The sequence below is a fragment of the Oncorhynchus keta genome, chromosome 23 (genome assembly GCF_023373465.1).
Source record: "Oncorhynchus keta strain PuntledgeMale-10-30-2019 chromosome 23, Oket_V2, whole genome shotgun sequence".
Lineage (NCBI taxonomy): Eukaryota > Metazoa > Chordata > Actinopteri > Salmoniformes > Salmonidae > Oncorhynchus > Oncorhynchus keta.
The window spans coordinates 5,528,563-5,556,406 of NC_068443.1; the positions used below are offsets into that span (position 1 = coordinate 5,528,563).

The 27,844-nt window shown below is 46.7% G+C and overlaps 1 protein-coding gene across 1 annotated transcript in view; it reads right to left on the reverse strand.

Annotated features, from left to right (window-relative positions):
• Window positions 1-27,844, reverse strand: part of LOC118402472 (receptor-type tyrosine-protein phosphatase F) — a 359,072-nt gene that overhangs the window by 43,723 nt on the left and 287,505 nt on the right. Inside the window, exons 28-31 of the mRNA XM_052476034.1 lie at window positions 23,547-23,579; window positions 22,803-22,850; window positions 5,102-5,242; window positions 3,759-3,934 (exon numbers count right to left, since the gene is read on the reverse strand). Of these exons, the coding sequence (XP_052331994.1) occupies window positions 3,759-3,934; window positions 5,102-5,242; window positions 22,803-22,850; window positions 23,547-23,579 (398 nt within the window). The remainder of the gene's footprint in view (window positions 1-3,758; window positions 3,935-5,101; window positions 5,243-22,802; window positions 22,851-23,546; window positions 23,580-27,844) is intronic.

Genomic DNA, 27,844 nt, shown 5'->3' on the forward strand with positions numbered 1-27,844 from the left:
CATTGTGTCTCTCAGTTCAGACAGAGATCATTGTGTCTCTCAGTTCAGACAGAGATCATTGTGTCTCTCAGTTCAGACAGAGATCATTGTGTCTCTCAGTTCAGACAGAGATCATTGTGTCTCTCAGTTCAGACAGAGATCATTGTGTTTCTCAGTTCAGACAGAGATCATTGTGTCTCTCAGTTCAGACAGAGATCATTGTGTCTCTCAGTTCAGACAGAGATCATTGTGTCTCTCAGTTCAGACAGAGATCATTGTGTCTCTCAGTTCAGACAGAGATCATTGTGTCTCTCAGTTCAGACAGAGATCATTGTGTCTCTCAGTTCAGACAGAGATCATTGTGTCTCTCAGTTCAGACAGAGATCATTGTGTCTCTCAGTTCAGACAGAGATCATTGTGTCTCTCAGTTCAGACAGAGATCATTCAGTTGATCATTGTGTCTCTCAGTTCAGACAGAGATCATTGTGTCTCTCAGTTCAGACAGAGATCATTGTGTCTCTCAGTTCAGACAGAGATCATTGTGTCTCTCAGTTCAGACAGAGATCATTGTGTCTCTCAGTTCAGACAGAGATCATTGTGTCTCTCAGTTCAGACAGAGATCATTGTGTTTCTCAGTCCAGAGGATGTAAACAACAAGCCTCCATCTCTGTTCCCACACTGCCACAAACAGACCCCCTCAGAGACACACGTCACCACACCCCCCTAGTGTTTGAATGACTGAAGCCTCCTCTGTCAGACTGAGTCACACGGATGCTGTTCTATCTGTCTGTTTTACATGTCCTCTGTCCTCTATTATCTTTGTCCGTTTTACATGTCCTCTATTATCTCTGGCTGTTTTACATGTCTTCTGTTCTCTATTATCTCTGTCTGTTTTACATGTCCTCTGTTATCTCTGTCTCTCCTATCTGAAATTCACCTCTACAGCCTCATTATCTGTCTGTCTGTTTTACATGTCCTCTGTTATCTCTGTCTCTCCTATCTTCTATCTGAAATTCACCTCTACAGCCTCATTATCTGTCTCTGTCTGTTTTACATGTCCTCTATTATCTCTGTCTCTCCTATCTTCTATCTGAAATTCACCTCTACAGCCTCATTATCTGTCTCTGTCTGTTTTACATGTCCTCTATTATCGCTGTCTCTCCTATCTTCTATCTGACATTCACCTCTACAACCTCATTATCTGTCTGTCTGTTTTACATGTCCTCTATTATCTCTGTCTCTCCTATCTTCTATCTGACATTCACCTCTACAACCTCATTATCTGTCTCTGTCTGTTTTACATGTCCTCTATTATCTCTGTCTGTTTTACATGTCTTCTATTATCTCAGTCTGGAAGCATCTCTCCACTGCACAGGCATAGAACCGGAGTAATGTTCTTTCTACGGCATCATAACTGTGTCTGAGACAGGGTAGGGTATCTCTGTTACAGCTGATGCAGGCCAGCAGGGTGGTTGTCAGGACTGTGTCTGAGACAGGGTAGGGTATCTCTGTTATAGCTGATGCAGGCCAGCAGGGTGGTTGTCACTGTGTCTGAGACAGGGTAGGGTATCTCTGTTACAGCTGATGCTCAGGGTGTTGTCAGGACTGTGTCTGAGACAGGGTAGGGTATCTGTTACAGCTGATGCAGGCCAGCATCTGTGTCTGAGACAGGGTATTCTGTTACAGCTGATGCAGGCCAGCAGGGTGGTTGTCAGGACTGTGTCTGAGACAGGGTCATCTCTGTTTAGCTGATGCAGGCCAGCAGGGTGGTTGTCAGGACTGTGTCTGAGACAGGGTAGGGTATCTCTGTTATAGCTGATGCAGGCCAGCAGGGTGGTTGTCAGGACTGTGTCTGAGAAAGGGTAGGGTATCTCTACAGCTGATGCAGGCCAGCAGGGTGGTTGTCAGGACTGTGTCTAGACAGGGTAGGGTATCTCTGTTCTGATCTCAGGGTGGTTGGACTGTGTCTGAGAAAGGGTAGGTATCTCTGTTACAGCTGATAGGCCAGCAGGGTGGTTGTCAGGACTGTGTCTGAGAAAGGGTAGGGTATCTCTGTCTGATGCAGGCCAGCTCTGAGAAAGGGTAGGGACTCTGTATCTCTACAGCTGATGCAGGCCAGCAGGGTGGTTGTCAGGGGTAGGGACTGTGCTCTAGGGTAGGGTATCTGTTATAGCTGATCTGTTTTATAGCTGATGGAGGCCAGCATGAGAAAGGGTAGGGTATCTCTGTACAGCTGATCAGGTTGTGGACTGTGTCTGAGACAGGGTAGGGTATCTCTGTTACAGCTGATGCAGGCCAGCAGGGTGGTTGTCAGGACTGTGTCTGAGACAGGGTAGGGTATCTCTGTTATAGCTGATGCAGGCCAGCAGGGTGGTTGTCAGGACTGTGTCTGAGACAGGGTAGGGTATCTCTGTTACAGCTGATGCAGGCCAGCAGGGTGGTTGACAGGGTAGGGTATCTCTGTTATAGCTGATGCAGGCCAGCAGGGTGGTTGTCAGGGTAGGGTATCTCTGTCACAGCTGATGCAGGCCAGCAGGGTGGTTGTCAGGACTGTGTCTGAGAAAGGGTAGGGTATCTCTGTTATAGCTGATGCAGGCCAGCAGGGTGGTTGTCAGGGACTGTGCTGATGGAGCCACAGGGTGGTTGTCAGGGTAGGGTATCTCTGTTACAGCTGATGCAGGCCAGCAGGGTGGTTGTCAGGACTGTGTCTGAGACAGGGTAGGGTATCTCTGTTACAGCTGATGCAGGCCAGCTCATGTGTTAGGGTATCTCTGTTATAGCTGATGGAGGCCAGCAGGGTGGTTGTCAGGGTAGGGTATCTCTGTTATAGCTGATGGAGGCCAGCAAGTAGGGTATCTCTGTTATAGCTGATCATTAGGGTGGTTGTCAGGGTAGGGTATCTCTGTTATAGCTCTGCAGGCCAGCAGGGTGGTTGTCAGGGTAGGGTATCTCTGTTATAGCTGATGGAGGCCAGCAGGGTGGTTGTCAGGGTAGGGTATCTCTGTTATAGCTGATGGAGGCCAGCAGGGTGGTCTGTCAGGTGTGAGAAAGGGTACTCTGTTATAGCTGATGGAGGCCAGCAGGGTGGTTGTCAGGGTAGGGTATCTCTGTTATAGCTGATGCAGGCCAGCAGGGTGGTTGTCAGGGTAGGGTATCTCTGTTATAGCTGATGGAGGCCAGCAGGGTGGTTGTCAGGTAGGTATCTCTGTTATAGCTGATGCAGGCCAGCAGGGTGGTTGTCTGTTATAGCTGATGGAGGCCAGCAGGGTGGTTGTTGTCAGCTGATGGTAGGGATCTGTTATAGCTGATGAGGCCAGCAGGATGCAGGCCAGCAGGGTGGTTGTCAGGGTAGGGTATCTCTGTCACAGCTGACTCATGGTAACAATAAATTAAATCAGATGCCCTTAGAACTCTGATCCTAGAAGAGCAGAAGGGACGTTGTTGACTACAGGACGTGTCATGTGATCTGGGCCAGGTCAAGGTATTAAGGGTATTATATAGGAAGTTCAAGGAGTCAGAAAGACAACATTATGTAAAGCATGACAGTATGAGGAGGAGGGGGGCTGTTAGGACTGACGGTGGTCCAAAGGCCTGAGGAGTGACTCATAGATCAGGTCTTCAAAGTAAGACAACCAATGGACAACAACAATAACAAGACAGCCATATTGCTATATTGTTACAGGAGTACAGCAAGAGGGACATCTCCTGAAAGTGATGGTCGTACCCGTGAGACCTGCGGTATGTACTACAGTACACGTGGCCAGAGGCATGGTACTTACTCGTGACTTCTCCTCCAGTCGTGTCATCATGACGATAGTGTGAGCCCTCTGCTCCCACACCATCCTCCAGAAGTCACTGAGGGTCTCGGGAAGAGGGCCCTGCGTAGCGATGTAGGCATTCTGTTTCCTGTAGCCGTCTATGTAGTTGGCGTTGATGTAGTCACTACCAGGAACAGCTGAGAGAGAGGGAGGGCATGGAGGGAGGGGAGAGGGTATGGAGGGAGGGGAGAGGGCATGGAGGGAGGGGAGAGGGTATGGAGGGAGGGGAGAGGGTATGGAGGGAGGGGAGAGGGCATGGAGGGAGGGGAGAGGGCATGGAGGGAGGGGAGAGGGCATGGAGGGGGAGGGCATGGAGGGAGGGGAGAGGGTATGGAGGGAGGGGAGAGGGCATGGAGGGAGGGGAGAGGGCATGGAGGGAGGGGAGAGGGCATGGAGGGAGGGGAGAGGGTATGGAGGGAGGGGAGAGGGTATGGAGGGAGGGGAGAGGGCATGGAGGGAGGGGAGAGGGCATGGAGGGAGGGGAGAGGGCATGGAGGGAAGGGAGAGGGCATGGAGGGAGGGGGAGGGATGGAGCGTATGGAGGGGGAGGGAGGGGAGGGCATGGAGGGAGGGCATGGAGGGAGGGGAGAGGGCATGGAGGGAGGGGAGAGGGCATGGAGGGAGAGGGCATGGAGGGAGAGGAGAGGGCATGGAGGGAGGGAGAGGGCATGGAGGGAGGGGAGAGGGCATAGAGGGAAGGGAGAGGGCATGGAGGGAAGGGAGAGGGCATGGAGGGAGGGGAGAGGGTATGGAGGGGGGAGAGGGCATGGAGGGAGGAGGAGAGGGCATGGAGGGAGGGGAGAGGGCATGGAGGGAAGGAGAGGGCATGGAGGGAGGGAGAGGGCATTGAGGGAGGGGAGAGGGCATGGAGGGAGAGGGAGAGGGTATGGAGGGAGGGGAGAGGGTATGGAGGGAGGGATGGAGGGAGAGAGGGTATGGAGGGAGAGGAGAGGGTATGGAGGGAGAGGAGAGGGCATGGAGGGAGAGAGGGCATGGAGGGAGGGAGGGCATGAGGGAGGGAGAGGGCATGGAGGGAGGGGAGAGGGCATGGAGGGAGGGGAGAGGGCATTGAGGGAGGGGAGAGGGTATGAGATACAGAATAATTGAGATACCGTATTTCCAGAGAAGTTGAGGTGACTGAGTGGCTGTTGGAGCTTCAAACATTCATGATATACAGTGTGTACCTTTTACTACAGGGGTGAATGAAGGATGCCATGTTATACCGCTGTCGGAGTCTGACAGTGAGTGAATGGTGTCTGAAAAGTCTATTGAGAGGTTATAAACTAGGCTGAGGAGCTACTCACCATCAACAGACGTCAGGACGACTCTGGAGTGGTCATATGAGATGACATTAGCATAGCGGTTCTTTGGTTTGTTCACTTCCATGTTGGAATTCTCCCAGGTGAACTGCTGGGCAGGATCTATGGACTGATGGAGAGAGGAGAGAGGAGAGAGAGAGGAGAGAGAGAGGAGAGAGAGAGAGGAGAGAGAGGAGAGAGAGAGGAGAGGGAGAGAGGAGGAGGAGAGAGAGAGAGGAGGAGGAGAGAGAGGAGAGAGAGATGAGAGAGAGGGGGGAGAGAGAGGAGAGGAGAGAGAGGAGAGAGAGAGAGGAGGAGGAGAGAGGGGGGAGAGAGAAGAGAGAGAGAGGAAAGAGAGGGGGAGAGAGAGAGGAGGAGGAGAAAGTGGAGAGAGAGAGAGAGAGAGGAGGAGAGAGAGAGAGGGAGAGAGAGGGAGGGAGAGGGAGAGAGAGAGAGAGAGAGAGAGAGAGAGAGAGAGAGATAGATGGACAGAGAGAGAGAGAAAGAGAGGACAGAGAGGATAGAGAGAGAGGAGGGAGGGAGGAAGAGAGAGCGTAAAGAGAGATGGAGAGAGAGAGATGGACAGAGAGAGAGAGAGAGAGAGATGGACAGAGAAAGAGAGAGAGAGAGAGAAATGGACAGAGAGAGAGAGAGAGAGAGAGAGAGAGAGAGAGAGAGAGAGAGAGAGAGAGAGAGAGAGAGAGGGAAAGAGACATTAAGTTCTCAGGCTATCACAGAGGGTAGGTTATACATCACCAGGTATTCCAAGATAAATAAAGGCATTCAAGCTACAGGCTCCTCAGCCACTCCCCCGGGGCGGCCATATTGAGTTACTACCGTTGCTGACTTCACAGTAAGTAAAAATACATTCATTAATTTAAAAAAACTTCTTTAACCTTCTCTCTCTCTCGCTGTCACCCTCTTTCTCTGTCTCTATCTCTCCCCATCTACCCTTTCCTCCCACCCTCTATTGATGTCTGGGTGATACAGCGACAGCCTCCCCCCCCCAACCCCGCCGCTCGATAATGTCACAACAGTCGCTCGTTGTTGTGCATTGATCCAACAGGCTCACACCGGCACCATGTCCATCAATCACCCAGCTGTTCACCTTCCCTCCGACCCCGGGTTAGGACTAACCTACTGCATCAGTCCATTAGTCTTACTATAAAGACCTGTCTATTACCTTCCCATAGTTGAATTACCAGTAAGGCCACTTCTGTTTAAGTGGCCCAGAGACATTACCACAACGAGGTCTAATCTGTTACTCCCAAATCAAATTGAAGGATGTGGTTGAAAAATATTAGCGTGAAAAAAAAAAGAAAAAAAAAGTGATACATATTTCATGTTAGTCAGACGGAACAGGAGATTCTAATTGAGATTCTAATTGAGATTCTAATTGAGATTCTAATTTAGATAGTTCATCCAGGCTGTATCACAACCGGCCCTGATTGGGAGTCCCATAGGGCGGCGCACAATTGGCCCCAGCGTCGTCCAGGTTAGAGCTGGGGTAGGCCGTCGTTGACTTGCCTAGTTAAATAAAGGTTTAATAAAATAACATTTAAATTCAGGAATTAAAAATACTATTCTGGGAATAGTAGAAGGTACAAGCTGATTCCTGGAGAGTTGGACACCTTAGAAGTGTTTCTGACAGAATCAAGATATGGGTCTTTCTATAAATATAGAATCAGGATACGGGTCTTTCTATAAATCTAGAATCAGGATACGGGTCTTTCTACAAATCTAGAATCAGGATACGGGTCTTTCTACAAATAAAGAATCAGGATACGGGTCTTTCTATAAATCTAGAATCAGGATACGGGTCTTTCTATAAATCTAGAATCAGGATACGGGTCTTTCTATAAATCTAGAATCAGGATAAGGGTCTTTCTACGAATAAAGAATCAGGATACAGGTCTTTCTACAAATCTAGAATCAGGATACGGGTCTTTCTACAAATCTAGAATCAGGATACGGGTCTTTCTATAAATCTAGAATCAGGATATGGTTCTTTCTACAAATAAAGAATCAGGATATGGGTCTTTCTATAAATAAAGAATCAGGATACGGGTCTTTCTATAAATCTAGAATCAGGATACGGGTCTTTCTATAAATCTAGAATCAGGATACGGGTCTTTCTACAAATAAAGAATCAGGATACGGGTCTTTCTATAAATCTAGAATCAGGATATGGGTCTTTCTACAAATAAAGAATCAGGATACGGGTCTTTCTATAAATCTAGAATCAGGATACGGGTCTTTCTATAAATCTAGAATCAGGATATGGTTCTTTCTACAAATAAAGAATCAGGATACGGGTCTTTCTATAAATCTAGAATCAGGATACGGGTCTTTCTATAAATCAAGAATCAGGATATGGGTCTTTCTATAAATCTAGAATCAGGATACGGGTCTTTCTATAAATAAAGGGGCCAATGTGTGACAGACAACTCAGGTCTATTACTATACACCCTATACAACAACACAGGTCTAGGACTATACATCCTATACAACAACACAGGTCTAGGACTATACATCCTATACAACAACACAGGTCTAGGTCTATACATCCTATACAACAACACAGGTCTAGGACTATACATCCTATATAACAACACAGGTCTAGGACTATACAACAACACAGGTCTAGGACTATACATCCTTTACAACAACACAGGTCTAGGACTATACAACCTATACAACAACACAGGTCTAGGACTATACATCCTATACAACAACACAGGTCTAGGACTATACATCCTATACAACAACACAGGTCTAGGACGATACGATACATCCTATACAGCAACACAGGTCTAGGACAATACATCCTATGCAACACACAGGTCTAGGACTATACAACAACACAGGTCTAGGACTATACATCCTATACAACAACACAGGTCTAGGACTATACATCCTATACAACAACACAGGTCTAGGACTATACATCCTATAGAACAACACAGGTCTAGGACGATACATCCTATACAACAACACAGGTCTAGGACAATACATCCTATACAACAACACAGGTCCAGGACTGTACATCCTAGACAACAACACAGGTCTAGGACAATACATCCTATACAACATCACAGGTCTAGGACTATACATCCTATACAACAACACAGGTCTAGGACGATACATCCTTTACAACAACACAGGTCTAGGACTATACATCCTTTACAACAACACAGGTCTAGGACAATACATCCTTTACAACAACACAGGTCTAGGACTATACATCCTTTACAACAACACAGGTCTAGGACTATACATCCTTTACAACAACACAGGTCTAGGACTATACATCCTTTACAACAACACAGGTCTAGGACTGTACATCCTATACTACATCACAGGTCTAGGTCTATACATCCTATACAACAACACAGGTCTAGGACTATACATCCTTTACAACAACACAGGTCTAGGACTATACATCCTTTACAACAACACAGGTCTAGGACTATACATCCTTTACAACAACACAGGTCTAGGACTATACATCCTATACAACAACACAGGTCTAGGACTATACATCCTTTACAACAACACAGGTCTAGGACTATACATCCTTTACAACAACACAGGTCTAGGACTATACATCCTTTACAACAACACAGGTCTAGGACGATACATCCTATACAACAACACAGGTCTAGGACTATACATCCTATACAACATCACAGGTCTAGGACTATACATCCTTTACAACAACACAGGTCTAGGACTATACATCCTTTACAACAACACAGGTCTAGGACTATACATCCTATACAACATCACAGGTCTAGGACTATACACCCTATACAACAACACAGGTCTAGGACTATACATCCTTTACAACAACACAGGTCTAGGACTATACAACCTTTACAACAACACAGGTCTAGGACTATACACCCTATACAACAACACAGGTCTAGGACTATACATCCTCTACAACAACACAGGTCTAGGACTATACAACCTTTACAACAACACAGGTCTAGGACTATACACCCTATACAACAACACAGGTCTAGGACTATACATCCTATACAACAACACAGGTCTAGGACTATACACCCTATACAACAACACCGGTATAGGACTATACATCCTATACAACAACACAGGTCTAGGACTATACATCCTTTACAACAACAACAACACAGGTCTAGGACTATACATCCTATACAACAACACAGGTCTAGGACTATACATCCTATACAACATCACAGGTCTAGGACTATACATCCTCTACAACACACAGGTCTAGGACAATACATCCTATACAACAACACAGGTCTAGGACTATACATCCTATACAACAACACAGGTCTAGGACTATACATCCTATACAACAACACCGGTATAGGACTATACATCCTTTACAACAACACAGGTGTAGGACTATACAACAACACAGGCCTAGGACTATACATCCTATACAACAACACAGGTCTAGGACTATACATCCTCTACAACAACACAGGTCTAGGACTATACATCCTCTACAACAACACCGGTATAGGACTATACATCCTATAAAACAACACAGGTCTAGGACTATACATCCTATACAACAACACAGGTCTAGGACTATATACATCCTATAAAACAACACAGGTCTAGGACTATACACCCTATACAACAACACAGGTCTAGGACTATACATCCTCTACAACAACACCGGTATAGGACTATACATCCTATAAAACAACACAGGTCTAGGACTATACATCCTATACAACAACACAGGTCTAGGACTATACATCCTATACAACAACACAGGTCTAGGACAATACATCCTATACAACAACACAGGTCTAGGACTATGCATCCTATACAACAACACAGGTCTAGGACTATACATCCTATACAACAACACAGGTCTAGGACTATGCATCCTATAAAACAACACAGGTCTAGGACTATACAACCTATACAACAACACAGGTCTAGGACTATACATCCTATACAACAACACAGGTCTAGGACGATACATCCTATACAACAACACAGGTCTAGGACAATACATCCTATACAACAACACAGGTCTAGGACTATACATCCTATACAACAACACAGGTCTAGGACTATACAACCTTTACAACAACACAGGTCTAGGACTATACATCCTTTACAACACACAGGTCTAGGACTATACACCCTATACAACAACACAGGTCTAGGACTATACATCCTATACAACAACACAGGTCTAGGACTATACATCCTATACAACAACACCGGTATAGGACTATACAACAACACAGGCCTAGGTCTATACATCCTATACAACAACACAGGTCTAGGACTATACATCCTATACAACAACACAGGTCTAGGACTATACATCCTATACAACAACACAGGTCTAGGACTATGCATCCTATAAAACAACACAGGTCTAGGACTATACAACCTATACAACAACTCAGGTCTAGGACTATACATCCTATACAACAACACAGGTCTAGGACGATACAGCCTATACAACAACACAGGTCTAGGACAATACATCCTATACAACAACACAGGTCTAGGACTATACATCCTATACAACAACACAGGTCTAGGACTATACAACCTTTACAACAACACAGGTCTAGGACTATACATCCTTTACAACACACAGGTCTAGGACTATACACCCTATACAACAACACAGGTCTAGGACTATACATCCTATACAACAACACAGGTCTAGGACTATACATCCTATACAACAACACCGGTATAGGACTATACAACAACACAGGCCTAGGTCTATACATCCTATACAACAACACAGGTCTAGGACTATACATCCTATACAACACACAGGTCTAGGACTATACATCCTTTACAACATCACAGGTCTAGGACTATACATCCTATACAACAACACAGGTCTAGGACTATACATCCTTTACAACATCACAGGTCTAGGACTATACATCCTAGACAACAACACAGGTCTAGGACTATACATCCTATACAACAACACAGGTCTAGGACTATACAACAACACAGGTCTAGGACTATACAACAACACAGGTCTAGGACTATACAACAACACAGGTCTAGGACTATACAACAACACAGGTCTAGGACTATACATCCTATACAACAACACAGGTCTAGGACTATACATCCTATACAACAACACAGGTCTAGGACTATACATCCTATACAACAACACAGGTATAGGACTATACAACAACACAGGTCTAGGACTATACAACAACACAGGTCTAGGACTATACATCCTATACAACAACACAGGTCTAGGACTATACAACAACACAGGTCTAGGACTATACAACAACACAGGTCTAGGACTATACATCCTATACAACAACACAGGTCTAGGACTATACATCCTATACAACAACACAGGTCTAGGACTATACATCCTATACAACAACACAGGTCTAGGACTATACATCCTATACAACAACACAGGTCTAGGACTATACAACAACACAGGTCTAGGACTATACATCCTATACAACAACACAGGTCTAGGACGATACATCCTATACAACAACACAGGTCTAGGACTGTACATCCTAGACAACAACACAGGTCTAGGACTATACATCCTTTACAACAACACAGGTCTAGGACTATACATCCTAGACAACAACACAGGTGTATAGTGTATAGTCCTGTATATAGCCTCCACATTGACTCTGTACAGGTACCCCCTTTATAAAGCCTCCACATTAACTCTGTACCGTAACACCCTGTATATAGCCTCCACATTGACTCTGTATCGTAACACCCTGTATATAGCCTCCACATTGACTCTGTACCGTAACACCCTGTATATAGCCTCCACATTGACTCTGTACCGTAATACCCTGTATATAGCCTCCACATTGACTCGGTACCGTAATACCCTGTATATAGCCTCCACATTGACTCTGTACCGTAATACCCTGTATATAGCCTCCACATTGACTCTGTACCGTAATACCCTGTATATAGCCTCCACATTGACTCTGTACCGTAATACCCTGTATATAGCCTCCACATTGACTCTGTACCGTAATACCCTGTATATAGCCTCCACATTGACTCTGTACCGTAATACCCTGTATATAGCCTCCACATTGACTCTGTACCGTAACACCCTGTATATAGTCTCCACATTGACTCTGTACCGTAACACCCTGTATATAGCCTCCACATCGACTCTGTACCAGTACCCCTGTATACAGCCTCCACATTGACTCTGTACCGTACGTAATACCCTGTATATAGTCTCCACACTGACTCTGTACCGGTGCCCCTGTATATAGTCTCCACATTGACTCTGTACCGTAACACCCTGTATACAGCCTCCACATTGACTCTGTACCAGTACCCTGTATACAGCCTCCACATTGACTCTGTACCCTAATACCCTGTATATAGTCTCCACATTGACTCTGTACCGTGCCCCTGTATATAGTCTCCACATTGACTCTGTACCGTAACACCCTGTATACAGCCTCCACATTGACTCTGTACCGTAATACCCTGTATATAGTCTCCACATTGACTCTGTACCGTAATACCCTGTATATAGTCTCCACATTGACTCTGTACCGTAATACCCTGTATATAGCCTCCACATTGACTCTGTACCGTAACACCCTGTATATAGCCTCCACATTGACTCTGTACCGTAATACCCTGTATATAGCCTCCACATTGACTCTGTACCGTAATACCCTGTATATAGTCTCCACATTGACTCTGTACCGTAATACCCTGTATATAGCCTCCACATTGACTCTGTACCAGTACCCCTGTATACAGCCTCCACATTGACTCTGTACCGTACCTAATACCCTGTATATAGTCTCCACATTGACTCTGTACCGGTGCCCCTGTATATAGTCTCCACATTGACTCTGTACCGTAACACCCTGTATATAGCCTCTACATTGACTCTGTACCGTAATACCCTGTATATAGTCTCCACATTGACTCTGTACCGTAATACCCTGTATATAGCCTCCACATTGACTCTGTACCGTAATACCCTGTATATAGCCTCCACATTGACTCTGTACCGGTACCCCCTGTATATAGCCTCCACATTGACTCTGTACCGTAATACCCTGTATATAGTCTCCACATTGACTCTGTACCGTAATACCCTGTATATAGTCTCCACATTGACTCCCATTCTAATGCGTATACTGTAATACTCTGTCTCCTCCCATTCTAATGTGTATACTGAAATACTCTGTCTCCTCTCATTCTAATGTGTAAACTGAAATACTCTGTCTCCTCCCATTGACTCTGCGTATACTGTAATATCTGCCTCCTCCCATTGACTCTGTATACCTGTCTCCTCCCATTCTAATGTATACTGTAATAGCCTCCACATTCTAATCTATACTGTAATACTCTGTCTCCTCCCATTCTAATGTGTATACTGAAATACTCTGTCTCCTCCCATTGACTCTGTACTATAATACCTGTATATAGCCTCCACATTGACTCTGTATACTGTAATACTCTGTCTCCTCCCATTCTAATGCGTATACTGTAATACTCTGTCTCCTCCCATTCTAATGCGTATACTGAAATACTCTGTCTCCTCCCATACTGTAATACTCTGTCTCCTCCCATTCTAATCTATACTGTAATACTCTGTCTCCTCCCATTCTAATGCGTATACTGTAATACTCTGTCTCCTCCCATTCTAATGCGTATACTGACTCTGTCTCCTCCCATTCTAATGCGTATACTGTAATATAGCCTCCCATTCTAATCTATACTGTAATACTCTGTCTCCTCCCATTCTAATGTGTATTGAAATACTCTGTCTCCTCCCATTCTAATGCGTATACTATAATACTCTGTCTCCTCCCATTCTAACGTATACTGTAATACTCTGTCTCCTCCCATTCTAATGCGTATACTGTAATACTCTGTCTCCTCCCATTCTAATGCGTATACTGAAATACTCTGTCTCCTCCCATTCTAATGCGTATACTGTAATACTCTGTCTCCTCCCATTCTAATGCGTATACTGAAATACTCTGTCTCCTCCCATTCTAATGCGTATACTGTAATACTCTGTCTCCTCCCATTCTAATGCGTATACTGAAATACTCTGTCTCCTCCCATTCTAATGCGTATACTGTAATACTCTGTCTCCTCCCATTCTAATGCGTATACTGTAATACTCTGTCTCCTCCCATTCTAATGCGTATACTGTAATACTCTGTCTCCTCCCATTCTAATGCGTATACTGTAATACTCTGTCTCCTCCCATTCTAATGTGTATACTGAAATACTCTGTCTCCTCCCATTCTAATGCGTATACTGTAATACTCTGTCTCCTCCCATTCTAATGTGTATACTGAAATACTCTGTCTCCTCCCATTCTAATGCGTATACTGTAATACTCTGTCTCCTCCCATTCTAATGCGTATACTGTAATACTCTGTCTCCTCCCATTCTAATGCGTATACTGTAATACTCTGTCTCCTACCATTCCGTATACTGTAATACTCTGTCTCCTCCCATTCTAATGCGTATACTGTAATACTCTGTCTCCTCCCATTCTAATGTGTATACTGAAATACTCTGTCTCCTCCCATTCTAATGCGTATACTATAATACTCTGTCTCCTCCCATTCTAATGCGTATACTGTAATACTCTGTCTCCTCCCATTCTAATGCGTATACTGTAATACTCTGTCTCCTCCCATTCTAATGCGTATACTGAAATACTCTGTCTCCTCCCATTCTAATGCGTATACTGTAATACTCTGTCTCCTCCCATTCTAATGCGTATACTGTAATACTCTGTCTCCTCCCATTCTAATGCGTATACTGTAATACTCTGTCTCCTCCCATTCTAATGCGTATACTGAAATACTCTGTCTCCTCCCATTCTAATGCGTATACTGAAATACTCTGTCTCCTCCCATTCTAATGCGTATACTGTAATACTCTGTCTCCTCCCATTCTAATGCGTATACTGAAATACTCTGTCTCCTCCCATTCTAATGAGTATACTGTAATACTCTGTCTCCTCCCATTCTAATGCGTATACTGTAATACTGGGTATCGTCCATTCTGATGAAGGCCATTTAAACCTTTTCCTCAGAGGATGATACGAAGAAATGTTCCACTGAAACTTCCACAACTTTCTCCTCCTCAGTAAACAAAGCGAGTCTGTTACGGAGCTGAGGCATAAACAGCCCGGTAGTGAGAGATGATTTACATGGACTCACTGACGAGCACCACAACACAGCCAGCTTGTCTGTCAGCCGCCTACCTGCCTGTTCGTTAAGGAACATTTTCATTTTGCAGTCAAAACATGTCACGGACGTTCAACACGTTTTGAGAAAACAGCGGAGAGCGGGCATGCTAGACGGACAACTTGTTGTAAACAAAAGAGACAGCGCCAAGCCAGTACAACTCTCTCTGACACGCTGGAGAGGAGAGGCGGGAGGAGGAGAGAGAAGGAGAGGAGAGGAGGAGAGGTGAGGGGAGGAGGGAGAAGGAGAGGAGAGGAGGAGAAGGAGAGGAGAGAGAAGGAGAGGAGAGAGAAGGAGAGGAGAGGGAGGAGAGGTGAGAAGGAGAGGAGAGGGAGGAGGAGAGAGAAGGAGAGGAGAGGGAGGAGAGGTGAGAGGGAGAAGGAGAGGGAGGAGGAGAGAGAAGGAGAGGAGAGGGAGGAGAGGTGAGAAGGAGAGGAGAGGGAGGAGGAGAGAGAAGGAGAGGAGAGGAGGAGAAGGAGAGGAGGAGAGAGAAGGAGAGGTGAGGAGGAGAAGGAGAGGAGGAGAGAGGAGGAGAGGTGAGGAGGAGAGCATTCGATGTAGATAATGATAGAACTATAAGTGCAGGCTAGACGGCAGGAGATCTCTTCCACAGAGAGAAAACAGGCTGTCTGGGTGAGATGGAGTCTGTGCAGAGCAGAGTATGATTGACATACTCTGCTCATTATAGCAAAGAGTAACTGTACACTGGATGGAGCAAGCATCAGCCTGCCAATCATCCCTACAGTCCTTTACTACTATACCTGGGAATCAGCCAGTTACAACTGTAGACAGACAGACATTCTCTATATTGGGCTCCCGAGTGGCGCAGCGGTCTAAGGCACTACATCACAGTGCTAGAGGCGTCACTACAGACCCTGGTTCGATTCCAGGCTGTATCACATCCGGCCGTGATTGGGAGTCCCACAGGGCGGCGCACAATTGGCGCCAGCATCGTCCGGGTTTGGCCGACGTATGGCCGACGTTTGGCCTTCATTGTAAAATACGAATTTGTTCCTAACTTACTTGCCTATTTAAATAAAAAAAATCCTGTCACCAAGAGATATTCATTCCTCTAAGAATACAAACTAGAATTGTGTTGTTGATGAATGTTAGGAGGAGAGGATTCTGAGCCAACACAACCTATACTACCCAGGATCAGCCAGTCTAAACCATCTCAACTGATCCTGTATGGAGTGGGTTATCATTCAGTCTAAACCATCTAGACTGACCCTGTATGGAGTGGGTTATCATTCAGTCTAAACCATCTAGACTGACCCTGTATGGAGTGGGTTATCATTCAGTCTAAACCATCTAGACTGACCCTGTATGGAGTGGGTTATCATTCAGTCTAAACCATCTAGACTGACCCTGTATGGAGTGGGTTATCATTCAGTCTAAACCATCTAGACTGACCCTGTATGTAGTGTACTAATGATATAGTGTACTAATGATGTAGTGTACTAATGATGTAGTGTACTAATGATATAGTGTACTAATGATATAGTGTACTAATGATGTAGTGTACTAATGATGTAGTGTACTAATGATGTAGTGTACTAATGATATAGTGTACTAATGATGTAGTGTACTAATGATGTAGTGTACTAATGATATAGTGTACTAATGATGTAGTGTACTAATGATGTAGTGTACTAATGATGTAGTGTACTAATGATATCGTGTACTAATGATGTAGTGTACTAATGATATAGTGTACTAATGATGTAGTGTACTAATGATGTAGTGTACTAATGATGTAGTGTACTAATGATGTAGTGTACTAATGATATAGTGTACTAATGATGTAGTGTACTAATGATGTAGTGTACTAATGATGTAGTGTACTAATGATATAGTGTACTAATGATGTAGTGTACTAATGATGTAGTGTACTAATGATGTAGTGTACTAATGATGTAGTGTACTAATGATATAGTGTACTAATGATGTAGTGTACTAATGATATAGTGTCCTAATGATGTAGTGTACTAATGATGTAGTGTACTAATGATGTAGTGTACTAATGATGTAGTGTACTAATGATGTAGTGTACTAATGATGTAGTGTACTAATGATATCGTGTACTAATGATGTAGTGTACTAATGATATAGTGTCCTAATGATATAGTGCACTAATGATGTAGTGTACTAATGATGTAGAGTACTAATGATGTAGTGTACTAATGATGTAGTGTACTAATGATGTAGTGTACTAATGATATCGTGTACTAATGATGTAGTGTCCGTTTGTCTCTAGAAGATTCTCCCATGCATGATGAGAGAACCGGGCCGGCAGACAGCACCAGGACAGGAACAGCCAGGGCCGATCCAGACTATGTACCCAGGGGGAGGGAAGTACACAGCGGGAACAGCCAGGGCCTATCCAGACTATGTACCCAGGGGGAGGGAAGTACACAGCGGGAACAGCAAGGGACTATCCAGACTATGTACCCAGGGGGAGGGAAGTACACAGCGGGAACAGCCGGCGAACGTGACAAACCGGCCGAGTGGCGCAACGCTGTCTCCCATGGCACTGCCGTGGACGCGTGGGCGCACACACACACACACACACACACACACACACACACACACACACACACACACACACACACACACACACACACACACACACACACACACACACACACACACACACACACACACACACACACACACACCATCTGTGCCACAAGGGAGGGGTCTTCCCTGACTAGAGGAACATAGGGAACAGACATGACTGACTTGAGGCTGCCTCCCAAAATGGCACCCATTCCCTATATAGTGCACTACTTGGGGAATAGGGTGCTATTTGTGACAGAATGTCTTCCCTTCTTTCCCTCTCCATTCCCCTGTCTATATCCCAGTCCCTCGCTATTCCAGTCCCTCTCTATCCCAGTTCCTCTCTATCCCAGTCCCTCTATTCCAGTTCCTCTCTATCCCAGTCCCTCTCTCTATCCCAGTCCCTCTCTCTATCCCAGTCCCTCTCTGTTCCCCTGTCTCTATCCCAGTCCCTCTCTATCCCAGTCCCTCTCTATCCCAGTCCCTCTCTATCCCAGTCCCTCTCTATCCCAGTCCCTCTCTATCCCAGTCCCTCTCTATCCCAGTCCCTCTCTATCCCAGTCCCTCTCTATCCCAGTCCCTCTCTGTTCCCCTGTCTCTATCCCAGTCCCTCTCTATCCCAGTCCCTCTCTATCCCAGTCCCTCTCTATCCCAGTCCCTCTCTATCCCAGTCCCTCTCTATCCCAGTCCCCTCTCTATCCCAGTCCCTCTCTATCCCAGTCCCTCTCTATCCCAGTCCCTCTCTATCCCAGTCCCTCTCTATCCCAGTCCCTCTCTATCCCAGTCCCTCTCTATCCCAGTCCCCTCTCTCTATCCCAGTCCCTCTCTATCCCAGTCCCTCTCTATCCCAGTCCCTCTCTATCCCAGTCCCTCTCTCTATCCCAGTCCCTCTCTATCCCAGTCTATCCTCTCTCTATCCCAGTCCCTCTCTATCCCAGTCCCTCTCTATCCCAGTCCCTCTCTATCCCAGTCCCTCTCTATCCCAGTCCCCTCTCTATCCCAGTCCTCTCTATCCCAGTCCCTCTCTATCCCAGTCCCTCTCTATCCCAGTCCCTCTCTATCCCAGTCCCTCTCTATCCCAGTCCCTCTCTATCCCAGTCCTATCCCAGTCCCTCTCTATCCCAGTCCCTCTCTATCCCAGTCCCTCTCTATCTATCCCAGTCCCTCTCTATCCCAGTCCTCTCTATCCCAGTCCCTCTCTATCCCAGTCCCAGTCCCTCTCTATCCCAGTCCCTCTCTATCCCAGTCCCTCTCTATCCCAGTCCTCTCTATCCTAGTCCCAGTCCCAGTCCCTCTCTATCCCAGTCCTCTCTATCCCAGTCCCAGTCCCTCTCTATCCCAGTCCCTCTCTATCCCAGTCCCTCTCTATCCCAGTCCCTCTCTATCCCAGTCCTATCCCTCTCTATCCCAGTCCCTCTCTATCCCAGTCCCTCTCTATCCCAGTCCCTCTCTATCCCAGTCCCCTCTCTATCCCAGTCCCTCTCTATCCCAGTCCCTCTCTATCCCAGTCCCTCTCTATCCCAGTCCCTCTCTATCCCAGTCCCTCTATCAGTCCCTCTCTATCCCAGTCCCTCTCTATCCCAGTCCCTCTCTATCCCAGTCCCTCTCTATCCCAGTCCCTCTCTATCCCAGTCCCCCAGTCCCCTCTCTATCCCAGTCCCTCTCTATCCCAGTCCCTCTCTATCCCAGTCCCTCTCTATCCCAGTCCCTCTCTATCCCAGTCCCTCTCTATCCCAGTCCCTCTCTATCCCAGTCCCTCTCTATCCCCTATCCCAGTCCCTCTCTATCCCAGTCCCTCTCTATCCCAGTCCCTCTCTATCCCAGTCCCTCTCTATCCCAGTCCCTCTCTATCCCAGTCCCTCTCTATCCCAGTCCCCTCTCTATCCCAGTCCTCTCTATCCCAGTCCCTCTCTATCCCAGTCCCTCTCTATCCCAGTCCCTCTCTATCCCAGTCCCAGTCTCTATCCCAGTCCCTCTCTATCCCAGTCCCTCTCTATCCCAGTCCCTCTCTATCCCATCCCAGTCCCTCTCTATCCCAGTCCCTCTCTATCCCAGTCCCTCTCTATCCCAGTCCCTCTCTATCCCAGTCCCTCTCTATCCCAGTCCCTCTCTATCCCAGTCCCTCTCTATCCCAGTCCCTCTCAGTATCCCAGTCCCTCTCTATCCCAGTCCCTCTCTATCCCAGTCCCTCTCTATCCCAGTCCCTCTCTATCCCAGTCCCTCTCTATCCCAGTCCCTCTCTATCCCAGTCCCTCTCTATCCCAGTCCCTCTCTATCCCAGTCCCTCTCTATCCCAGTCCCAGTCCCTCTCTAGTCCCAGTCCCAGTCCCTCTCTATCCCAGTCCCTCTCTATCCCAGTCCCTCTCTATCCCAGTCCCAGTCTCTATCCCAGTCCCTCTCTATCCCAGTCCCTCTCTATCCCAGTCCCTCTCTATCCCAGTCCCCTCTCTATCCCAGTCCCTCTCTATCCCAGTCCCTCTCTATCCCAGTCCCTCTCTATCCCAGTCCCAGTCCCTCCTATCCCAGTCCCTCTCTATCCCAGTCCCAGTCCCTCTCTATCCCAGTCCCTCTCTATCCCAGTCCCTCTCTATCCCAGTCCTCTATCCCAGTCCCTCTATCCCAGTCCCTCTCTATCCCAGTCCCCTCTATCCCAGTCCCTCTCTATCCCAGTCCCCCTCTCTATCCCAGTCCCTCTCTATCCCAGTCCCTCTCTATCCCAGTCCCTCTCTATCCCAGTCCCTCTCTATCCCAGTCCCTCTCTATCCCAGTCCCTCTCTATCCCAGTCCCTCTCTATCCCAGTCCCTCTCTATCCCAGTCCTCTCTATCCCAGTCCCTCTCTATCCCAGTCCCTCTCTATCCCAGTCCCCTCTCTATCCCAGTCCCTCTCTATCCCAGTCCCCTCTCTATCCCAGTCCCTCTCTATCCCAGTCCCTCTCTATCCCAGTCCCTCTCTATCCCAGTCCTCTCTATCCCAGTCCCTCTCTATCCCAGTCCCTCTCTATCCCAGTCCCCTCTCTATCCCAGTCCCTCTATCCTAGTCCCATCCCAGTCCCTCTCTATCCCAGTCTATCCCAGTCCCTCTCTATCCCAGTCCCTCTCTATCCCAGTCCCTCTATCCCAGTCCCAGTCCCTCTCTATCCCAGTCCCTCTCTATCCCAGTCCCTCTCTATCCCAGTCCCTCTCTATCCCAGTCCCTCTCTATCCCAGTCCCTCTCTATCCCAGTCCCTCTCTATCCCAGTCCCTCTCTATCCCAGTCCCTCTCTCTATCCCAGTCCCTCTCTATCCCAGTCCTCTCTATCCCAGTCCCTCTCTATCCCAGTCCCTCTCTATCCCAGTCCCTCTCTATCCCAGTCCCCATCCCAGTCTCTATCCCAGTCCCTCTCTATCCCAGTCCCTCTATCCCAGTCTCTCTATCCCAGTCCCCAGTCCCTCTCTATCCCAGTCCCTCTCTATCCCAGTCCCTCTCTATCCCAGTCCCTCTCTATCCCAGTCCCTCTCTATCCCAGTCCCTCTCTATCCCAGTCCCTCTCTATCCCAGTCCTCTCTATCCCATCCCCAGTTTCTATCCCAGTCTATCCCAGTCCCTCTCTATCCCAGTCCCTCTCTATCCCAGTCCCTCTCTATCCCAGTCCCTCTCTATCCCAGTCCCTCTCTATCCCATCCCAGTCTTCTATCCCAGTCCCTCTATCCCAGTCCCTCTATCCCTCCTCTCTGTTCCCCCTCTCTATCCCAGTCCCTCTCTATCCCAGTCCCTCTCTATCCCAGTCCCCTCTATCCCAGTCCCTCTCTATCCCAGTCCCTCTCTATCCCAGTCCCTCTCTCTATCCCAGTCCCTGGTGTCTATCCCAGTCCTCTATCCCAGTCCCTCTTATCCCAGTCCTCTCTATCCCAGTCCCTCTCTATCCCAGTCCCTCTCATCCCAGTCCCCATCCCAGTCCCTCTCTCTATCCCAGTCCTCTCTATCCCATGTGGTCCCAGATCCCAGTGATCCCAGTCCCTCTCTATCCCAGACCTCTCTATCCCAGTCCCCTCTATCCCAGTCTCTATCCCAGGATCCCAGTCCCTCTCTATCCCAGTCCCTCTCTATCCCAGAGGAGTTCCCACTCTGCTCTATCCCAGTCCCTCTCTATCCCAGTCCCTCTCTATCCCAGTCCCTCTCTACAGTCCTGGTTCTATCCCACCTCTCTATCCCAGGATAGCTGATCCCAGTCCCTCTCTATCCCAGACTATCCCAAGTCTCTATCCCAGTCCCTCTCTGCAGTCCCTCTCTATCCCAGTCCCAGTCCTCTATCCCAGTCCCTCTCTATCCCAGTCCCTCTCTATCCCAGTCCCTCTCTATCCCAGTGATGGGAGAGAGCCTGACACAGGTCTGTCTCTCTATCCCAGTCCCTCTCTATCCCAGTCCTCTCTATCCCAGTCCCTCTCTATCCCAGGAAGTCCCTCTATCCCAGTCCCTCTCTAAAGTCCCTCTCTATCCCAGTCCCTCTCTATCCCAGATCCCAGATCCCAGATCCCAGTCCCTCTCTGTTCCCTGTCTCTATCCCAGTCCCTCTCTGATCCCAGTCCCTCTCTATCCCAGAGAAAAACATCCCAGTCCCTCTCTATCCCAGGGATCCCAGTCCCTGTCTCTATCCCAGTCCCTCTCTATCCCAGTCCCTCTCTATCCCAGTCCCTCTCTATCCCAGTCCCTCTCTAGGCAGTCCCCTCTCTATCCCAGACCTCTATCCCAGTCCCTCTCTATCCCAGTCCCTCTCTATCCCTCTATCCCAGGTGATCCCAGATCCCAGTCCTCCTATCCCAGAAAAGTACTCTATCCCAGTCCCTCAGATCCCAGTCCCAGTCTCTATCCCAGAAAAACTCTATCCCAGTCCCTCTGATCCCAGTCCCTGACCTCAGAAAACTATCCCAGTCCCTCTCTAGCAGACAAGTCCCTCTCTATCTCAGTCCCTACTCTATCCCAGTCTCTATCCCAGTCCCATCTATGACCTCAGAAAACTACTATCCCAGTCCCTCTCTGTTCCCCTCTCTCTATCCCAGTCCCTCTATCCCAGTGATCCCAGACAGTCCTGACCTCATCCCAAAACTACAGTAAGTTGGTGACAGTCCCTCTCTATCCCAGACACAGTCCCTGACCTCATCCCAGAAAACTACTGTATCCCAGTTGGTGATCCCAGACCAGTCCCTCTCTGACCTCAGAAAACTACTGTATCCCAGTTGGTGACAGCATCCCAGTCCCTGACTCTCCCAGAAAACTACTCTATCCCAGTTGGTGACCCAGACAAGTCCCCCTCAGAAAACTACTCTATCCCAGTCCCTCTCTATCCCAGTCCCTACTGTCCCAGTTGGTGATCCCAGCAGACAAGTCCCTGTCCCCTCACAAAACTACTGTATCCCAGTTGGTGACAACAGACCCAGTCCCTGTTCCCTCTCCAAAACTACTGAAAAATTGGTTAAAGCAGACAAATCCCCTGTTTTTATTTGTGAAGCAGAGAGTCACTGACCTCACAAAACGAGGTGTCACAGGAGAGACTGACAGAGACACAGTCCCTGACCTCAGGTGAAAACTAGCCTGTGGAAGTTACAGGCAGTGACTGGTGTCCAAGGCAGACAATCCCTGACCTCAGAAAACTAGCCTGTAAGTGGTGCCAGATGACACACAGATGGGAGGGTCCCTGATTCCTGATGAGACCTCAGAAAACTACTGTAAGTTGGTGACAGCAGACAAGTTCCATGACCTCACTGGAAAACTACTGGTTGATGACAACAGACAAGTTCATCCTGACCTCAGAAAACTACTGAGTTGGTGACAGCAGACAAGTCCCTGACCTCAGAAAACTACTGTAAGTTGGTGACAGCAGACAAGTCCCTGACCTCAGAAAACTACTGTGACGTTCGTGACAGCAGACAAGGCGTCCCTGACCTCACAAAACTACATGTGAGTGACTGGACTGACATGCTCAGAAACAGAAGTCCCTGACCTCACAAAACTACAGTAAGTTGGTGACAACAGACACATCCCTGACCTCACAAAACTACTGTAAGTTGGTGACAGCAGACAAGTCCCTGACCTCAGAAAACTACTGTAAGTTGGTGACAGCAGACAAGTCCCTGACCTCAGAAAACTACTGTAAGTTGGTGACACAGACAAGTCCCTGACCTCAGAAAACTACTGTAAGTTGGTGACAGCAGACAAGTCCCTGACCTCACAAAACTACTGTAAGTTGGTGACAGCAGACAAGTCCCTGACCTCACAAAACTACTGTAAGTTGGTGACAGCAGACAAGTCCCTGACCTCAGAAAACTACTGTAAGTTGGTGACAGCAGACAAGTCCCTGACCTCACAAAACTACTGTAAGTTGGTGACAGCAGACAAGTCCCTGACCTAAAACTACTGAGGGAGTTGGTGACAGCAGACAAGTCCCTGACCTCACAAAACTACTGTAAGTTGGTGACAGGGACAGACAAGTCCCTGACCTCACAAAACTACTGTAAGTTGGTGACAGCAGACAAGTCCCTGACCTCAGAAAACTACTGTAAGTTGGTGACAGCAGACACGTCCCTGTGCACCACTTCTGGCCAGAGCACAGCTATTGGGGCGGCAGCGTCAGCCTTCTGTGGCTAGGATGATTTAGCCTAATAAGAATATGTTCTTAACTGACTTGCCTGGTTAAATAAAGGTAAAATTAAAATTAAAAAATTCCCTATTTTGGTCAAAAGTTGTTGAAGATATGAAAGATCATTCCAACAGAAAACAGCCAGAAGTCTCACCACATCAGTCACACTGTCACTTCACTACAGCTCTAAACTCCCCGTCAGTCACTAGCAAACTTATTTCCACTTCCCACAATAGATGTCCTTACAGTGGTGGCAGGGTATAATCCTAAGTGAGGGAGATGGGGACACACACACACACACACCCTGAAAACACCCCCATGGCGCTCTAGGGATTCGTCCCAAATGGCACCCTATTCCCATTCTAGTGCACTACGTTTGACCAGAGCCCTATGGGGGAATATAGGGAATAGGGTGCCACTGGTGACGCAGTACCCTTAGATTCCTCATTCTGGGCTATTGGATGATTTATGGCTAATCTACCGACACAAATTCCCCGCTCCTCTGAACTTGGCAAGGCTCCCTTTGCACTTAAATGGGTTTCTGAAAACTTGCCTGATGCGTCACACATTCCAACTGAAAAGGACACACGTAGTCGCCCGAGAGACGCGCAAAACATCAGAACGTGCCCTAAATCACACTGCCGCGAGGAGACTACCTATACACACTGTGTCAATTAAATCGGGCATTAACGTGCCCTAAATCACACTGTCGCGAGGAGACTACCTATACACACTGTGTCAATTAAATCGGGCATTAACGTGCCCTAAATCACACTGCCGCGAGGAGACTACCTATACACACTGTGTCAATTAAATCGGGCATTAACGTGCCCTAAATCACACTGCCGCGAGGAGACTACCTATACACACTGTGTCAATTAAATCGGGCATTAACGTGCCCTAAATCACACTGCCGCGAGGAGACTACCTATACACACTGTGTCAATTAAATCGGGCATTAACGTGCCCTAAATCACACTGCCGCGAGGAGACTACCTATACACACTGTGTCAATTAAATCGGGCATTAACGTGCCCTAAATCACACTGCTGTGAGGAGACTACCTATACACACTGTGTCAATTAAATCGGGCATTAACGTGCCCTAAATCACACTGCCGCGAGGAGACTACCTATACACACTGTGTCAATTAAATCGGGCATTAACGTGCCCTAAATCACACTGCCGTGAGGAGACTACCTATACACACTGTGTCAATTAAATCGGGCATTAACGTGCCCTAAATCACACTGCCGTGAGGAGACTACCTATACACACTGTGTCAATTAAATCGGGCATTAACGTGCCCTAAATCACACTGCTGTGAGGAGACTACCTATACACACTGTGTCAATTAAATCAATCTTAAATCACATGCTGAGGAGATCTATAAATGTCAATTAAATCAATCTTAAATACACATGCTAGACTACAAATACACACTGTGTCTATCTTAAATCACACTTTTCTTAAATACACATGCTATCTTAAATACACATGCTATCTTAAATACACATGCTATCTTAAATACACATGCTATCTTAAATACACATGCATTATATTAAATACACATGCTATATTAAATACACATGCTATCTTAAATACACATGCTATCTTAAATACACATGCTATCTTAAATACACATGCTATCTTAAATACACATGCTATATTAAATACACATGCTATCTTAAATACACATGCTATCTTAAATACACATGCTATCTTAAATACACATGCTATCTTAAATACACATGCTTAAATACACATCCTATATTAAATACACATGCTATCTTAAATACACATGCTATCTTAAATTACACATGCTATCTTAATTACACATGCTATCTTAAATACACATGCTATATTAAATGCACATGCTATCTTAAATACACATGCTTTCTTAAATACACATGCTATATTAAATTCACATGCTACCTTAAATACACATCCTATATTAAATGCACATGCTATCTTAAATACACATCCTATATTAAATGCACATGCTATCTTAAATACACATGCTATATTAAATACACATGCTATATTAAATACACATGCTATCTTAAATACACATGCTATCTTAAATACACATGCTATCTTAAATACACATGCTATCTTAAAAATACTACCTTAAATACTATCTATATTAAATGCACATGCTATCTTAAATACACATGCTATCTTAAATACACATGCTACCTTAAATACACATGCTACCTTAAATACACATGCTATATTAAATACACATGCTATCTTAAATACACATGCTATCTTAAATACACATGCTATCTTAAATACACATGCTATCTTAAATACACATGCTATCTTAAATACACATGCTACCTTAAATACACATGCTATATTAAATACACATGCTATCTTAAATACACATGCTATATTAAATACACATGCTATCTTAAATACACATGCTATCTTAAATACACATGCTATCTTAAATTCACATGCTATATTACATTCACATGCTATATTAAAGACTGTATATACCAGTTCAAAGAAGATGACTTTAAGACATAACACTGAGCCCTAATGGGTGCTACCATAGACATAACACTGAGCCCTAATGGGTGCTACCATAGACATAACACTGCACCCTAATGGGTGCTACCATAGACATAACACTGCACCCTCATGGGGGCTACCATAGCTGCAACACTGAACCCTCATGGGGGCTACCATAGCTGCAACACTGAACCCTCGTGGGGGCTACCATAGCTGCAACACTGAACCCTCCTGGGGGCTACCATAGCTGCAACACTGAACCCTCCTGGGTGCTACCATAGCTGCAACACTGAACCCTCATGGGGGCTACCATAGCTGCAACACTGAACCCTCCTGGGGGCTACCATAGCTGCAACACTGAACCCTCATGGGGGCTACCATAGCTGCAACACTGAACCCTCCTGGGGGCTACCATAGCTGCAACACTGAACCCTCGTGGGTGCTACCATAGCTGCAACACTGAACCCTCATGGGGGCTACCATAGCTGCAACACTGAACCCTCATGGGGGCTACCATAGCTGCAACACTGAACCCTCCTGGGGGCTACCATAGCTGCAACACTGACCCTCCTGGGGGCTACCATAGCTGCAACACTGAACCCTCTCCTGGGGGCTACCATAGCTGCAACACTGAACCCGCATGGGGGCTACCATAGCTGCAACACTGAACCCTCATGGGGGCTACCATAGCTGCAACACTGAACCCTCATGGGGGCTACCATAGCTGCAACACTGAACCCTCGTGGGGGCTACCATAGCTGCAACACTGAACCCTCCTGGGGGCTACCATAGCTGCAACACTGAACCCTC